Consider the following 18,335-nt stretch of genomic DNA (forward strand, 5'->3'; position numbering starts at 1 on the left):
GTTTTAAAAAGTTATATTTTTCTCTCTAAGATTTTAAATTTTTTTGATGAATATATTCCAGACGAAGGTTTTGTCTGATTCGATGAATCCTTGGTCATCGTCCATTGAGAGATAGTGTTGGCTAGAGAAAGAGCGACCGTCATTCATCAGATAAATTTGAAACCCTAAAAGAGAAAATATAACTCTTCAAAACTTAATTTTAATAGGAATAGTTAGTTTTTCAAACTAAAAAGAAAAAATGATATAATTTTTATATTTTTAATATTACTGATTAAATAATATTTTTATCTTTATTCATAATAGAGAATTTTAACAGAAGCTGAATGATAAATGAATATTTGTGTTTCTAAAACTTTGTTGATGAAAGTTTGAGAATAGAGTAAACTTTAAATGGGAATAAACATTTTGGCCTTAATTAATTTTATCATTTTTTTTCTGCAAGTTGTATATATAAAGTCGAAGCAACCTTTAATCAAAGAAAATAATTAAAAAAAAAATAAGAGCATGGTGTTCAAAATTACAGTCGATTCCTAATTAACTTTAACACATTAAGCCTTTCTTCTTGTAATTGAAAACGAAGAAAGGTTTAATGCGCCTGACTTCTAGTTAATTTTATATATAAAGAAGGCCAAACTACTATTTCCCACCCAAAATATGCTGTAATGATAAGTTTCCATCCTTTAACTATAGAAACACTAAATACTCACCTATGACCAGTTAAAAATAACGGTAATAAAGGTAAAATCATCATTTTCTCTATAATATTAAAAAATAAACTAAAATATAATGTATTTTTACCCCCCTAAACTTTGAAAACTAAAATTTTTCCCCAGCCTAAATTTTAAAAAGTGGCAGTTTCACCTTAGGGTTTGGTTTTGAAATCTCCGACGACATTTTCGACTCCATTGCCGACGGCCTCTCCCTCCCGAGACATCCTCTTCTTCCGGCGATCTCTTTCCTCTTATTTGGAGGGCTGATCGACGTCGGAGACATTTTGAGAGACAAAAAACTTCATCGGAGAAGATAATCGGGAGAGAGAGACTATCAACAATAGAGCCGGAGATGTCGCTGAAGATTTCAAAACCAAACCCTAAGGTGAAATTGCCATTTTTTAAAACTTAGGCTAAGAGAAAATTTTAGTTTTTAAAGTTTAGGGGGGCAAAAAGAGATAAAATTTTCAGGCGTTAGGATTCTATTAAATTTAACCGGTTATGGGTGGGTATTTGGTGTTTCCATAGTTAAAGGGTAGAAACTGTCATTACAGCATAGCTTGGGAGGGAAATAGTAGTTTGGCCTATAAAGAAATAACCAGAAGTGTAATTAAGGCACATGTCTAATTTCACGCCTTCACTGGGGTAGTTTTATTTTATGATAGTTGTTGAGAAAAGGGATGGGTGAACTGCCATCTCTGTCTGCCCTTTTGATACCTTCTTTGGTCAATTGAACATCGAGTAAATGCCGTGCAAATGTTGGTTTTCCATGCTTATACTTCTCAACTCCTTCAACAATATGTTTTCATTTCTTTGTCATCATTTTTAATGTGATGTGTAATTACGTAGAATATTAATCAACAAAATTCTTGAACTGAATTCAAAGTTTGAAATAAGCCAAGATTAACTGTGGAAATCTCTTCCCACGTTAATTATAAAACATGACAGACCCAAATGTCGAAGAGATGAGTAAGAAAATGAGTTATAATATAACGAAGATTAAAATAACAGAATTCCATATATAATAAAAGTGAATAAATTGAGTGATATATAAATGTAATATATTAGATTTTAATATAAGTTAATTAATTTTATATAATATGAGTTTTGATTTTTATATTTATAAGTCAATACATACTCCGACATAATAGGACTATCAAAGGAATCCACTTGGTTAAGGGATTAATAGTAACCATTTTTTATATATAATTTGTATATACAAATAATGTGTCATTATATGATTAGGTATTATTTTATTTTTAATTTAAATTTTATTATATATAAAAAATATGTATATGTAGTTTTATTGTTTAATAGATAATATTATGCATATATATTTTTGAGTATATAATTAAATATATAAATAATATATTATCATATAATTAGATATTTTATCTTTAATTTAAAATTATTTAATTATATTTTAAAAAATATATTAATTTTATTATTATTTTGTGTGATTACCATTACCGATCCAAATCAATTCTAAGCTATGTCATTCAACTCATTCTCAATAGGTACGTTGTCATTGTTATTGTATCCTTTACAGCGACGTCTAGTTTTCAACAGTTTGATTTTCCATTCTGCTGTTGACCATCAGCTTGGCATTTAATGATTGATTCATGATTTTATTTTAGGCCAAAGGACTATTTCCCACCCAAAGGTATACTGTTTTTCTAATATTCTCCTCGTTAACTTTAAAAATCTTATTTACTTATCCGTAGACAGTTAAAACTAACGATTTCAAGAGATAAAATCGTCATTTTATCTACATTATAAAAAATAAACTTAAATTTGATTTAATTTTCCCCCCTTAAACCTAGTGATCTTCGGGCAATACCTCCTCCTCTTCAACACAGTCTCTCTCCAGGCGAGTCATCTTCGTCGAGATGAAGATGAGGTCTTTGTCGACGACGAAAACTCTTCGTTCATGTCAACTCCCAGAAGAGCCGTCAGAAGAAGATCATACTAGAGAGGAAGAGTTGTCCCCTGGAGATCACTGGAGAGAAAGAAATAGTATCGGAAAATTGAATCTGAAAATTGGAAAGTCTATGGGTCAAAATACTATTTTTTAAACTTGGGTTGAAGTGAAATTATTAGTTTTTTAAAAAAATGATATAACTAATAGACTCAGTTAATTTTAATATCTTATGGGTGGGTAAATGAGAGTTTCAAAGTTAACAGAGGAAACTTGTTAAATGCGCATACTTTGGGTGGGAAATAGTCCTTTGGCCTTTATTTTAATGTTAATTCAAATTTATCCAGGGAAGAAAGCCGCCTTCGACCTGGGTGACGATTTACGTGCGAGAGAATTATGGTCAGGCTGTTGTGATGGCAATTAAACGGCAGTCTGGGGTTGTATGGGCTGGGCTGCATAATGTCTTTCAAACGATGATTTTAAAAAGGCCAAAGGACTATTTCCCGTCCAAACTATGCTGAATTCTCAAAGTTTTCCTTATTAACTATGAAAATACCGTTTATCCACTCATGACTGGTTAAATTTAACAAAATCTTAACCCCTAAAAATTTAATCTCATTTTCCCCCCTAAAATTTTAAAAACTAACATTTTTTCCCTAAGCTAAGTTTGAAAATATCGTATTTTCCCCCATAGGGTTTAGTTTCTAAACCCTTCACTTTCGCTGACGCCATCGTCGGTTATCTTTCCCTCCCGACGGTTTCTCCTCCACCGACGGCCCTCCTCAACTCCACCTCAACGCATCCGATGTCGAGAGACGTCGTCTGGGAAGAGAATTAGTCTTCCTAGACGACGAAGACGAGATTGATCGATCTCATATGGGAAGACTATTTCTCTTCTCAGACGACGTCTCTCTACGTTGGATGGGTTAAAGTGGAGTTGAGGCGAGTCATCAATGGAAGAGAAACCGTTGAGAGGAAGAGACGGTCGGCGATGGCACTGGAGAAAGTGAAGGGGTTTGGAAACTAAACCCTAGAGGGGAAAATGTGATCTTTTCAAACTTGGCTTAGGGGATAAAAGTTAGTTTTTTAAATTTAGGGGGGGGGGGAATTAAATCATATTTAAGTTTATTTTTAACATTAAATATAAAATGATGATTTTACCCTTACTACCGTTAATTTTAACTGTTCATGAGTGGGTAAACGATATTTTCATAATTAATAGAGGGAACTTTAAGAATTCAGCATAGTTTGGGTGGGAAATAGTCCTTTGGCCTTTTAAAAAAGGTCAAAAAAGGACTATTTCACCCTCAAATTTTAGTGCATTCTTAAAGTCACACTTATGGGGTTTCAAAAATTTGAAGTCTCACCTATGGACTAACTTCTGTAAAAAAAAGTAAGTTTAAAATCATCATTTCATTAATTATATTAAAATAATATAAAATTTATTATGTTTTCGCCCTACAATTTTAAAAACTAACAAATTTACCTATGTCTAAAGTTTTCTAACTTTCAAAAGTAACATTCTCCCCCCCAAAACCTAGGGTTTATTTTTCAGAGGTTCTCCGCCCACTGGAGAAAGAGCTTCAACCCACCATCTCACCAGCCACCTTCGAAGCTTCCAAATGATCCATCGGAGACTCATCTTTGTTGATTCAAGAAGAATCGATGAAGATTTCGTCGATTCAAACGAATTGATGCTTCTTCATTGATTTATCTGAAATCGATGAAGACGCTTCTTCGTCGCCTCTTCTTCCACCGGAGAGTGAAGATTTTGTGGCCGACGAGTAGTGGATTGAAGTTTTGTCGTCGGTTACCGAAGATGGTGGCTAAAGAATGTCTGAAAAATAATCCTTAGGTTTTTTTTGGGGGGGAGGGGGGGAATATTACTTTTGAAAGTTAAAAAATTTTAGGTAGATGTCAAGTTGTTAGTTTTTAAAATTATGGGGGAAAATTTAATAAATTTTATATTATTTTAATATAATTAATGAAATAACGATTTTATCCTTACTTTTTAACAGAAGTTAGTTCATTAGTGGAACTTTGGGCATGGGTGGGGCTTCGGGTTTTTTAAATCTCGTAAATGTAACTTTAAAAAAATGTTAGTGCGGAGTGGTGACTTATATGACATCGTCTTGGTAAAATCTTGATTACTTTAAAAATAATGCAGTTAGGGTTAGGGTTTTGAGCGGTAAAAGTTTTGATAGTGTCGTAATCTCTATATAATCGGCGAGCTCCAAGGAGGCTTCAATTTTAAAAACTCAATGTGGCATCCTTCAAAGAGATTATTGGAGGTCACTTTGATTTGTTTTTTAGTTTTTCCGACTAATTGAATGATTTGTATTTAAAAGAGGTGTGGTTGTGATGATTGAAAGAAAATTCCTTGTGTTGAATAAGTTATGGCGATGGCGATGGCATGATAGGCTGGCTTACACCCATAGAATATGAGCGCCATCCTCTTCCTTTAATTTCTTTTAATTCGCTTGCATCTTATCTGTTACTGTTTTTCGATCTGTAATGTTATGCTTTATGATGGAATTTTCATAAATAATGGCATGAATAGCTGCAATTAATTGAATGTTTCTCATATCAAAATTTGAAATTTAGTTCTTAAGATCGATATCATGTTCCATTTTATCTGCAAACTATCCATTTTTTTGTTTCTTTCTATTAAGATTTGCAATGAATCTACTTAAGAATATAAGTTTGAGGATAATGGAGTTGGCTCTCAAATTCACCACGCATCTTACTTCAATTGCCATGGTGCCTAGCCAACTCCTTAAAATGATATTGGTGGTGTTTAAAGCCCAGACTTGACAGAATGAATAACTCTAGAGGTTTGGGTTACGCACACCTCCATACTACTTTCAAACCTGCAATATTTTGGATGAAAGACTCTTTCATTGAGATTACCACTAGATCCTTTTCACTTGTATTCAGTTTATGTAAATTTTAATGCATTGGAGTTAAACATAAAACAATAGAGATTGTGAATCTAATGTTTCATGCAGGGTTAGACGCATCTAAATCTACTGTTGCAGTGGCTGCGGCAGGAATACAATATTGTGGTTCAAAATTTTAGCAGCGTACTGAATGCTTCCCTTCTTTTGCTTTTTTGACTTTCTGTAGGCCTGTACTTCATTTGGAGTGCCTGGAGAATTGTGATTTTCGATTGATCTATGTTAATGTTTATGACCTTCATAAATAACGAGTTGCCCTCTTTTGATATAAGATATATTTTTTAACTTAGTTGTAAAAGGTAGTGTTTCACCCACTGGCAACTGGTGTAATGATTATGGCGTTGGTGAAGGATTCTGTTAAAAAAATTGCTTTAAAATTTGGGGGTGGGACTGTGATTTATGATTAACTATCATGTTTATGATGAGAAGTTAAGCTTTATGCAAAATTTGTGGATAGGAATTTGTGAATTTTCACTTCATGGCCTGGCCCATTTAATATATACGTGAGAAGTTTATCATAATGCCTCCAAATGTTTAATGAACTTGTTTAAATAACCATCTGTGAGCCCATGGCTTATAGGCTCAATCCATGGGACGGCAATGAGGCTGAATAGACGGAGACGAATGATAGCTGAGGCGGGCCCTTCCCGCAAATATTGATAGAACTATAATATTCACAGATGAAGTAGAACGCCCACATCTGGGGAGCACAAACACAAATTTTCGCTGTTGCATGTCTGTTTGATATGAATTCCAAAGATGCCGTTGAAAATCAATGTACAGAGCAAACCGTCGTTTATTTTGTCTTACAAGACGGTACAGTAATAATTTGTCCCCAATGGAATGACTGAATGTCTGGTAAGGAATCCATTTAATTTACGTTTGCATGTGGAAAGAGAGTGAGATGTGATCCACGGCTAGTAAAATTGGTGGGGTAATAGAATTTTCAGAGAGAATCTGGATTCTAGTCCCGTCGTTGTATCACAGAGATTTTCCGTTCAATTAATCCAGACAGATTCCCCAATTATCAACCCCAGTTCTTTCTTTGATTTCTTTTTCAACTATTAAGGTTTAGGCTTGAAATTTGGTAGGCGGTGGTAGAACCGTCTTTGCCGTCTCTACTTCAGCATGCACCAGCCAATGTCGATTTTTTCTGCCATCCACAGAAAATCGTTAGCTGTTAAAATACTTCTCTACCCAGCGTTTACCGTGGGCACGATAATTGGTATACCAAAGGTGCATCCTTTCCCGGTCCTCTCAATGCTCTAACGCATAAACTTCTCACTGACTTAAAAGAGTAAAAGCAAAAATACCCAAACTTAAAAACATAAATTCAAAATTCATTTATAATATATCAAAATTAAAATTTTAATTTTCTTAATATAATTGATATAAAATTAATTACTAAAACCGAAGTTTCATCTATGTGAAACGATTCAATCCCGAAAAAAGGTTCTAACTTCAGTAAAATTTCTTTCTCACAAAAAATTAAAAAAACATATCTCACCAAACATTGCATAGGAGGTCTGAAATCAAAATTTCAGCTTATAATCTAAATCAGTCCCATTTTGAGAATCCAACTGCCTTTGCTTTGCTAAGTCAACCATGGTTAGTCAAAAGTCTCTACTTTTAATAAGCAAACCAAGACAATCAATACAAATTACACAACTAAAGAAACTTAACAAACTATTTGACAAACATCCAAAACTAATTGTTCAAAATTGTCAGCAAAATGACAATTAATTCTTCTTCCATCATCTCCATTGGTTAAGTCATTACAGGCCAGCAAGGAGGAAGAATTCAAAAAGAGTTTAGCCAAGGAGGTCATTGCACAAGCTAGCACCTTCGCGAGCCTTGTTGTTCTCTGCTCTTGGGCTGCTTCCTGCACTGCTATTAGAAAGTGAACCGAATGCAGTCTTCTGTAAAACTCCCGTTGGAGATAGCCGAGGACTATTGTCCCAGTCCTCGCCCATGAGGTTTAGCGCAGATGAATTTTTACCGTTGGTTGTAGCGTTATTGTTATTTGTATTGTGCAAAACCTCGCCAAGAGGACCACCCATAGTAGATTCCCAACTGATTGGGATCCAATTTGCTTGCCTTTGGCTTTGTTCATTCAGGACACTGCCCACTCCCAGTCCCATCTGAATGGGATTAATCTCCCGCGACAATCTGAGTGGAGAGAGTGTGACTTTATCATTGTTGGGAGACGAGGTGGAAGACACGAAATCGGAGGAAGTCATAGGGATAGAAATAGAGAGTTGGGTTCTGTCTGACTGCATATCAATTTCAGGCCAGGAAATGGCTGATTGATTGGGCTGATTTTTAGGCCATTCATCCATAAATTGGCGAAGGGAATGCTGGGTTTCAGTTTCTTGGTCAGTCAGGTCCTGAGAAGAACCAAAGTTACTGCAACTCATCAATGGACTTCTATGTGAAGGGTTTAGTAGGGAGTCAGAGGAAACAAGTCCAAACTCAGACCGTGAAGATTCTTGAAACGGGATTTGCTGTTTTGACATGAGGAAAGAGTTCTCCTTAAATTTCAAGTCAATAGCAGGAGATAGCGTTGACAGCCCTGGCGTATCTTGCTTCCTTTCAACCACATTGTCCTTGTTCAGAAAAATCCTGTGCAATGATAAATCACCAAAAAATCAGTTGATTTCTAAAAATATGAATATATGGGCATAACAAAAACCCCTTCTTAATAAGAAATTCAGTTAACGGAGTAAAATAAACATTTTATATATACAAATTAATCTTCTATGCGAAGAAATCCATCTCATTAGACCAGTCACTTTCACTGCCACAAAGCTAATCTACCAGATTCTAGTATTAAGAAAAACACCAGAGAAAAGAAATATATCTGCTAATGGTACCACACCGCCATACCATTCTGCGAATATCAAGAATGGAACAGAAAAAAATAATGCTAAGAGGATAAGGAACATTTAGTAACGTACTACATTATGCGTGTGTAATGCGCACCATATCACAACTATCTAAATGCCATGCTTTTTAAGTTGCCAGAACAACAGATAAAACCCGACCATAGTTTAATTTTACCTATTCATGGATGCAGCTACAGAGAGACTAGATGCACCACCAGGCTGCAAGGTTTTGTGCTGTTGTTGGTGCTCAATGGCAAGACTGCTGGATGCACCGCCGCTGCTAGTGGAGCCCATCACCGCAGAAGAGGTGGTGGGAATCAACTTGGGAGAGTTGGAGGTGGTAGTGGCAGCGGCGGAATGGCCTGATTGGCCTTCCACAGGCTTTCTTGAACGATGGCGCCCCCTATTCATATGGCGCTCGCAATACTTCTGATCAGCAACTGCATCTCTTGAGCACCGCCATTTCTTCCCATCAGTTCTACGACACCTTCCAGGTTCAGGATCGGTGTTGTTGGAGAATCCCAAATGGAATGTACCCCATCCCACTATAGACGTTGAAAGATAGAGAACATACTTTAAAAAATAATAGCAAGTCTAAACACAATTTTTTTTTAATTTCGAAAGGAAAAGACCTAAATTTATTTTCTGTTATCAATATGGAGTAAAGAAGTGTGCACTGGAACTGCCAATAATTATTGTAGTAATATCTATGAACGCTTACAAGATGACTAACTCGAACAGAATACCTTTTAGAAATAAAGTAATTAGTGCACTCAAACCCAAAAAAAAAAAAATTCTTTGTCGCTTATCACAACTGAAAATCAAAGCACAAACTCAGGATAAGAATTCAGACAGAAATCAGAAGCAATAATGAACATTTTGAAAGATGCGTAAGTAAAATTTTCAAAGAAAATGTCGGGAGGACTTGCTTTCCTATATCTCTAATGAAGCGAGGAAAACTTACATGTATTGGGCCGGAAAAGGCCGCCTGAATAGCTAGAAAAGCCAGTAGAATCAAGAGCTTTTCGGATGGGGAAGAGAAGGTTAGAGGGTATTGGCATATTTGCAGTGATGTATTTGTAGATCAAGGCCTGGTGTTCTAGTTCCATCCACTGTGATGAAGTGAATGGTCCTTTGGCACCAGCCAAAACCCCGTGCATATTTGCACCGTTGAAGTTTCCGCAATTGTAACCTGAAAGAAAAATCCCCAAAATAGCGTCAAAAAGTAGCTTAAAAGCCTAAAAATTTTCAGGCATGGCATTTCAAAGCAAAACGTGATATTTAAGGATCTTCATTTATCTTCTCCGAAGCGGAAGATAAATAAGAAAAATAAAAAGTACAGAAAGATGCCCGGCAGCCCGACAGATAACTTAACAGATCAAAACTTGTCTGCGATATTTAAGGACGCTAAAACAGTCACAAATTTTTTCTCTTTGATACAGCATAAAATAACAAAGAGAAAGAAGGGAAAGAAAAACAGAAGAATCATCAATCAAAGATTGGGCAGGTTAGTGTTCTTGCATTATCTTCCTGCGTGCAATAATTTCTTTTTTATTTTTCCGTTTTTTTAATACTAGGTAACTGTGTTTGGTTATTATTAAAACTCATCTCCCAAAAACAGGAATACAAGATTTTCAGGAAAGAAATTCTCGCTTTTTCTTGACAAGACTTCAAATCCAAGGCCATGAAAAGACCATCCATCAGTACCAAGAATCAGACGAATAACATATAACGCAGTTTTTAGGTAAAAAAATATGCCTCTAATCTTCTCAACAAACTGGTTACAGTGAACCATTAGCTAAAAATCAATGCTTCCATGCAATATTTAAACCTAAACCCAAAGAACCATTTGCTCTCCAACAGGAGATTTACAAAAGTTTGAACACTATCATTTCCTGAAATCAACATGGTTGCCCATCATGCTGCTTGTTACATGAAATAAGTACCTGTGTTTCTACTGTAAGCAGACGATGCAAATTGATAGTAAGGCAACGAAGCATTTTCAGAGCTTCTATCTAGTGAAAGAGAATCCGATTTGGGAGAAGAGAAACTCAACATCTGCTGTTGTTGTTGACCATCGAAAAGAGTGGTATTAGATCTCAGTAAGGAGTTGTTTCTCTGCTGAAGCAACGTTGCCTTGGAGAATGAAAAATCATCACTTTTTGCCACTTTTGAACTCCTCCAGTCATCCTCATTGGTACCAGATCTCTCTTGCTTAAGGAACCCAGTAGATCCGTAACACTTGTGCTTGTTTACAGGATCTGAAACAAAAGAAGCAAACCCACCGGTTGTCTCTGAACCCATCAACCCGTCAAACCCAACCATCCCAAAATTCATATAAAGAACTACACCGAAACCCACAAGAATATCTACACCAAAGAAAGTGAGAGCATTACTTAACTGGAAAAAGACACACCAACTTGATGGGGTAAAGTGAGAGTCATTTTAAAGGAGGGATATTTTAAGAGCAAGCTTAAGCAGAAACTGACAACCAGGCTGGTTTTTGCTTAAAAGAGTGTAAATTGTTGTAGAAATGATAAAATAATTAGAGAGCGAGAGATGAGATGGGAAGGAGACTGACCGTAGAAAGTCTGTAGTACTAAATACTATTTATATAATCTCAGACAAACCAAACTAGACCGAATAAATAAAGCGTATTTTACGAAAAACACCCTGACAGTGACATAATGTCGAAGAGTGAAGGTGGGTATGTCTGTCATTTCAGTTTCGTGTCTAACAATTTGATTTAAGACTTAAAGGGGGGGTTTTGGGTTTTGGTTTAGGCCAAAAGACATTCCCCTCCAAGGTTTATTGTAAACCTAAATGGTATAGTTAATTATTGAAAATGTAAATTCTTACCGGTAAACTGTTAAAATTAATCAATATAGTTAGTTTTATAGAAAAAAATTATTATTTAATTAATAATATATTAAAAATAATATAATATTATTTATTTCTTGTTTAAAATTAAAAAATTAATAATTTCTCTTCAAAAATTAAATTTTGAAAAATCACATTTTCTTTTTATTAGGTTTTACATTTTCCAACTCTTTGACAATCTTATCTCTCTCTAACGATGGTCCTTCCTTTTTCACTTTCTTCAATATTTTCGTCTTTGACCAAGATATCATATTTATCCTCAAGAATAAAGATAACATCAATGATGAAAATGATATTTTTATCTTTAAAAAAAACAATATGTCTTTATCAAAGATGAAGATGTTAAAAGAGGAGAAGAAAGGATCGTCATTGAACAGAAATAAAGTTGTCGAAGAGAGAGAGTCAAAAAATGTAAAATCTAGTAAGAAATAATTATAATTTTTCAAAATTTAATTTTATGAGAAAAATTATTAGTTTTTTAAATTTAAAAAAATATAAATAATACTTTATTATTTTAAATAAATTACTAGTTAAATAATAATTTTGTTGTTATATTAACTATTTTTTATTAATTTTAACCTTTTAAAGATAAAAATTTGGATTTGTAATAAACCTTGGGTGGGAAAATGTCCTTCGGCCTTTGGTTTAGGGTTAGTTTTCTGTGTTGAAAAGTTGGGTAGAGGTTTCATCCAAAGGAGTGGTGGGGTGCATGAAGTCATTGTAGAAAGATGCAATGCCACGTGACAGTCGCCACTACAAATTTCTAAATCCCTTTAATTTGTCCTGTATTTTTCAATAAATGATCTTCATTAATGTACTCATCCGCTTTCGTTGAAAATAGAGGTACTCTCACTGTGTGGTGTTGTTATCTATGTTCAGACTCACCTAATTGTACAAGGGTTAACTAACCACTTCTGGGTTCTGCATGGAAGGAACCATGAAGCCAATGAGAACCAAATGTAATATAAATCAAACTCACGGCGGAGGCCGACGGAGATGAGGGGAGAGAGAGAGTAGACAGGAAAAAAGATAATTTTTTAAACTATATTTTTAAATTAAAAGAAAAAAATTAATAAATTTTAATTTTTTAAATAATTTTGTACCTTTAATTTAATTAAAAATTTAACCAAAAGATATATATATATATATATATATTTAAATTTTGAAAATTTTATTTGTAAAAGTTTAAAAATATATTAAACCATGAGTGAGAATAAGTCTTTTGGCCTAAAAAATATAGAGTCATTTGGCCACTGTAAGTAAGGGCGTGTCAGCTCTGCCACGCCACCAAGGTATGTAACAGGAATCATGAGTCGCCCTTCAATTCCATGTACAATTTATCTCTTCTCAAATTCTATTTAGTTATGGGCCGCTGGGACAGAAAATTGAAGCCACCATCAACGTGGAAACAATGAGGACAAGATTCACAAGAATGATCTCGTGATGACAATGAAAGGAAAAAGTGGAGAGCTTGACTCTTGAAGCTATTCAATTGGTAGAACCTGGTAAGGGGTTTTTTTTTTTTTTTAAATTAAACAGTCCAATCTAATTTATTGAACCGATAAATTTTAAGATATAATAATCAAATTTATAATTATTATATCAAATCTGATCGAAATTGACTTATATGATAACAGCTCATAGAGGGATTAATTCGTTTTAAGTTGTAATTAATTTCACTGTTCCAAACCATTTAGCAGTAAATATTTATTTTTTATTAATAAATTTAAATTTAAGATGCAGAGGAAACTAAGAAAATTTAGGAGGCAGAGAAGAAGAAAAGAGGGAGGAAAAAGACAAAAGAGGGATGAAAAATAGATTTTTCGAACCTAAAGAGTATCCCTTAATCAAAGCTTAGTGGGAAGTAATCTCTCTTACCCACCAAATTTAATAGTTTGTACCTCTACCTTTTACGGGTGCAATGGACAGTTTTATGAATGATTTTAAAATTAGGTTGGTTCATATTATTAATTTATGATTTAATTGGTTAATTTATTATATATTTTTTAAATAATATTAAATATCTATCATATTTTTAAAATATAAATATAATTTTACATATATTAATTAAATAATTGAAACTTTATTATATAGATAAAAAATAATAATTAATTATAAATTATTGATTTTAAATATTTTTTTAATTCAATAAATTTATTCAGTTTTATTAAATTTTAAATAACTTAATATTTATATATAAATTAAATTAAATTATAAATTAATTTATAGGCCCTCCGTGATGTCGCATATGAATAACGAGAGATCTAAATATGATTTTCCTTGAATTAGTCAAAGAAAATGAAGTTGATGTCATCATTTATTAATGTAGACAATTTTTTAAAAAGAGTAATATTATATATATTTATTTTAAATATATATATATATATATATTTATATGTGTACTCACATAATTAAGTATTATTTTATTTTTAATTTAAAATTATTTAATTACATATTAATATGTATAAGTGTGTATATATTTAAATTAAATATGCGGAGTTTTATTAATTTAAGAAAAGGTTAATTTTTTTGTGTGCCCTGTATCTATCACCTACGTGAATTTCAAATCACATGGCCTCCCTTGTGCAATTTGCTAAATTGCTTATCTACCAATTCCCTTTCCTCCTTTTCCTTTTTTTATTTTAATATTTATATTTTAAAAAGCACTTGGAAATTCCTTTAAATATTACATTTATTCACATTAATGTTTGGATGTACCAGAAAAAATGAACATGAATATTGAAACATAGAAATAGAAGTGAAGAAGGTGTTTGCAAATGTATGATTCATTAAAAGGTCTGGGAAGTTGAAACAGGTCCAAGCTAGCATTAATTCATAGGCCACCGCCGCGAACAAAAATTGCATGCGACATCGTTTAATTTCTATTTATTGTGTAGTCCCAACAGGGTTCACCCTTTAAGGCCGTATTTTGTTTTGGATTGACATTAATGGTTTGTGTACAGCAGCATACAGCTAGAAACCACTATGACCCTATATTCAAAGGCAAATCCTACCTGATGCTCCACTTAAGTTGGGCAAAAACATAATAATAAAATTATATATTTATTTTTAATATATAAATAAATATATATATTTATATATTTAATAAAAAAATTTTAAATTAAAAATAAAATAATATTTAATTATATGATAATATATATAATTATATTTAAAATAAATTTATATAATATTACTCGAAACATAATGTAATAACTCTATACCTATACTTCAAAAGACTTTATTATTATTATGTCTACCATTTCTTTTGGGATGAAAAACTCCGTTTTAATAGATAAAATCATAATTTTAATAATTAATTTTAAAATAATTATAAATAAAATCTTAACTTTAATAATGAATTAAATCAATAATCATTATATCAAATAAAATTAAAAATCTGATTTTAAGATAATATTATTTAATTTTAAATTTAAATTCTTTATTTTAAAAATTTTAAATCTTTCATTATTCAACTACTCGTATAATGCTCATCGCTTTCCAATATCCTTCAATATCTACTGTCACATTCATTATTATTTTTGAAATAAATAATATATTTCTCAGTCTTAGAGGAAGGTATTGTTGAATTAAGAAAGAAAGAATGAGTGATTTGAATTGGGACAAGTGGGACAAGTTAGAAAGAAGCAGATAGAAGAATGTGTATATGAAAAGGAGAAAAGGATGGGTTTGTAATTGCGCATAGCATGCTCGATGCATCCTTTTCAAGCTTCACGCCGCGGAGACAACTTTAGCCGTGGATTGTCATCTGATTAACCCATCTGCCTACCTATTTGAATGACCAACATATACAAACCCACATTTACACACAGTGTTTGGTTACCAAACATTGAAGATTATTCTAATTTTTTATTTTATTTTATTATTGATAGTGATATGATAAATAATATATAAGGTAATTTGATTATTATCTATACTTTAAATATTAAAATATTATCAAAATAATCTTCATTTTATTATAATTATATATTTATTTATGATAAAAACAATCTCACTTTCAATTAATATAACAAATAACATAAAAAATATTTTAGAATAATTACATCTAAGGGTATTTAAGTAAAATAATATACTAATATTATTTTATTATCCAAAATCAAACACAATAATTATTTATACTTATATAGATATATCAAATATAATAATAATTTATATATAGTAATCAAATTTTGATAATAAAAATTTCCTAAATCGAACACCCTCTACAAGTAAAGTCAAACCCTTCCCTCCTTTTCACCTGTCTTCTTATATTAAATTTACAAACTTACCCTTAAGAGATAGAATAAACGATAAATAAATGAGATTCTAAATATGAAAATTTATCTACTTGATATAATCGATTAAACCGAAAAAAAAATCTAAACTCAAACACATTTTACTTCTTCTCTTCTAACTAAAAAGGAAGACAAATTATGCATTTAAAAATGTATGATTAATCAATTAATTCTTTTTTATATTAAGAAATTTTATTTAAGTTAAACTATTTTTTTCGATAAAATTAATCATATCAAGTTATATCGCTCTTTTGAAATATAACTAATCATATCAAATATATTAAAATTTTAATTTAATGATCAATTTTATGACTATTAAACAAAGTAAATTAAGATTTTAATATTAAGATATTATAAGAGAAAATTTGTATCTATATGCTTTTATATATAGAATATATTTTTTTATAACTAGGAATTCTCTCTAAATTGAATGATTATTTTTATGAGACTGAATTAATTATATTAAGAAAATAAATCTCAAATTGAATAACCAATTTTTTATTTATTAAATTAAATAAATTAAAATTTTCAATTTAATATATAATTAAAAGAATATTTAGATTTATATTATATATATATATATTTTTCACTCCAACTATTTTTAAAAGGTGATCGTTCTTTATCACCCCTCAACTTATCACGGGGCGATTAATTGATTAATCACAGTTGTTACCAAGTAGGTAATAAGCTGTTTGTAAGGTTAGAGAGAGGTAGAAGGCGCGTGGCGTGGAAAAAGAAAGTACGCGAGTTGAGCGTAAGCTATCCAATTCGAGGACGGTAATAAATGAGGCAAGAGAAAGAAAACAAACAAACAAAAAAAGGGCAAGTTTAAAAAAGCAAGCGATCAGTCCAACCCAACCCAATGTCTCTACTCGCCATAATATCGTATCGGAATCCCCATAAAAAAATAAATAATAAAAATGAGAAAAATGGAGGTGAAGCCTTGAAGGAGTGGGCACATTGACATTGACGTGTCAACAGAGGGAGTGGTGATTATACTGCCACGTGGGACCACAAGATGGGGCTAGATTTCAATGTATCTAATCTTCACAAAACAAAGAAAGATTGATTGATTGATTGACCATGAAATGAAAATTGAAAGTGGCAGTGTAAGGGTGCATGTATGTATGAATGTTGGGCTGGAAGAGATATAAAAGAGGTTCGCCTCCCCTTTGCCGACAGCTTTGGGCTGGGCCCTCCTCCCATTCCTTTACTGATTTACGTCCCCTCCCTCCCCTTTCTCCTCTTCCCTCAAACACCTTATTTTTCCCTTTTTATTTTTCTTATAAAAAATCATATTAGATTTTTTTAAATTAAATTAATCACATTAAATAAACTGAAATATGAAATCTAAGTACTCAAACTCATTCCGAACCTTTTCAGTTCCTTAAAAATAAATAAATTGTGGTATTCTAGAAAAGGTAAAGGAAACATAATAATGAAATAGGGAATTGGAATTCATGATAGTCACGTGACTAGACTTTGTTTTATAGTTAATTTTAAGCTGACTAAAAACATAACAAGGATGAGGAATAATTACATTTTCTCTCTCTCTCTTTCTCTCTCTGAGTTTCCAAGGCAGAGAGCATTGGGAATTACATTTAGACTTTATTTATTTAATTTTTTTTTCTGGCTTTTGAGGGCTTAAAAGATTGGTTCGCTAGGGTTTGTCGACAGGATGGTGGGTCACAAATGTCATTAAATTCAAGTAAAAGATGAACGAGTATCGAGGCATGTAGAAATCAAGAACCTTTAGTTATTGAGTTGTGAGTTGAAAGAGTGTATAATCCCCAAGGCATGTCTTATAGCCTTTTTTCCTCTCGGTCAAAATAAACAACAGTTTAAATCTTCAAAGAACCACCATGCCTGTCCTGCTCTATAGGTGCACCCACTCGAATGTCTCTACTCCTCGCAAAATGCCTGCACCTCGAGGTTATATTCTGCCTTTCTCTAAAGGTCTTCCCCGTCTCATTGGTTTTTGTTGCTTTCAATGCTTGTTTTTCATTGAGAACCGATCACTACGATCATCAATACTACTGCTTAGTATTGACACTTCTTTTTCAACCCAAAAAAAAATATTTTTATTTAAAATTAAATCAGTTATCTTAAATAAATAAAATTCTGAATCGATCAAAAGAGATTAAACCCATATCTTCCTACTTAAATTTTCAAATACTTTATCATTTAAATTATCTTTAAGAGAGAGAGAGTGTAATTAGTTTATTAGTTTACTTAAGCGAGACCTAGTTGTGAGTGACAGCATATAGGAAAACCCTTTTTAATATTATTCACCTGTCTAACCTTGGGGCAAGAGAATCATCTAACTTAGATTTAACTCCAAATATTAATTTATTGGTTCTTGGACTCCCATCATGGCATCCATCAGCTATACCTACCAAATGCCCAAAACCCCAGAAAAAATATATGCTTTTATAAATAAAATCTTAATGTTTTGGCAACGAGAAGATGACAAAGATAGGTTATTTCAAGTGAGAGTTTGTTAAACCCTAATAACACCTAGAGATGCTTCTTACATCATAATTTTCTATAGTATAATACAAGGCTTAGAAGAGTGCCCAAAGCTCTTGTGGCTACTACATGGGTGCTTGGACTTTTAGCTGAGAAATCCCAGAACAGTCTTTTGTTAATACAGCTTAAGCAATGTTAAGTAAGGGCATTATTGTAATAGTAAG

At 32.3% G+C, this 18,335-nt stretch overlaps 1 protein-coding gene and 1 non-coding gene across 2 annotated transcripts; one reads left to right on the forward strand and one right to left on the reverse strand.

Annotated features, from left to right (window-relative positions):
* Nucleotides 1–4,980: 4,980 nt before the first annotated feature.
* LOC123230244 lies at nucleotides 4,981–5,078 on the forward strand. Its single transcript, XR_006505057.1, has one exon. It is a non-coding gene; the product is annotated as a small nucleolar RNA snoR8a (small nucleolar RNA).
* A 2,116-nt stretch (nucleotides 5,079–7,194) lies between these two features.
* On the reverse strand, nucleotides 7,195–11,052 carry LOC123228614 (growth-regulating factor 1-like). The gene is made up of 4 exons (XM_044654044.1): nucleotides 10,417–11,052; nucleotides 9,435–9,662; nucleotides 8,646–9,015; nucleotides 7,195–8,207 (listed from the first exon to the last, which is right to left on the reverse strand). Exons 1-4 carry the CDS (start codon nucleotides 10,805–10,807, stop codon nucleotides 7,397–7,399), a joined length of 1,800 nt encoding a protein of 599 aa, XP_044509979.1. The 5' UTR covers nucleotides 10,808–11,052; the 3' UTR covers nucleotides 7,195–7,396.
* Nucleotides 11,053–18,335: the final 7,283 nt, after the last annotated feature.

Source organism: Mangifera indica, chromosome 11 (genome assembly GCF_011075055.1).
Source record: "Mangifera indica cultivar Alphonso chromosome 11, CATAS_Mindica_2.1, whole genome shotgun sequence".
NCBI lineage: Eukaryota > Viridiplantae > Streptophyta > Magnoliopsida > Sapindales > Anacardiaceae > Mangifera > Mangifera indica.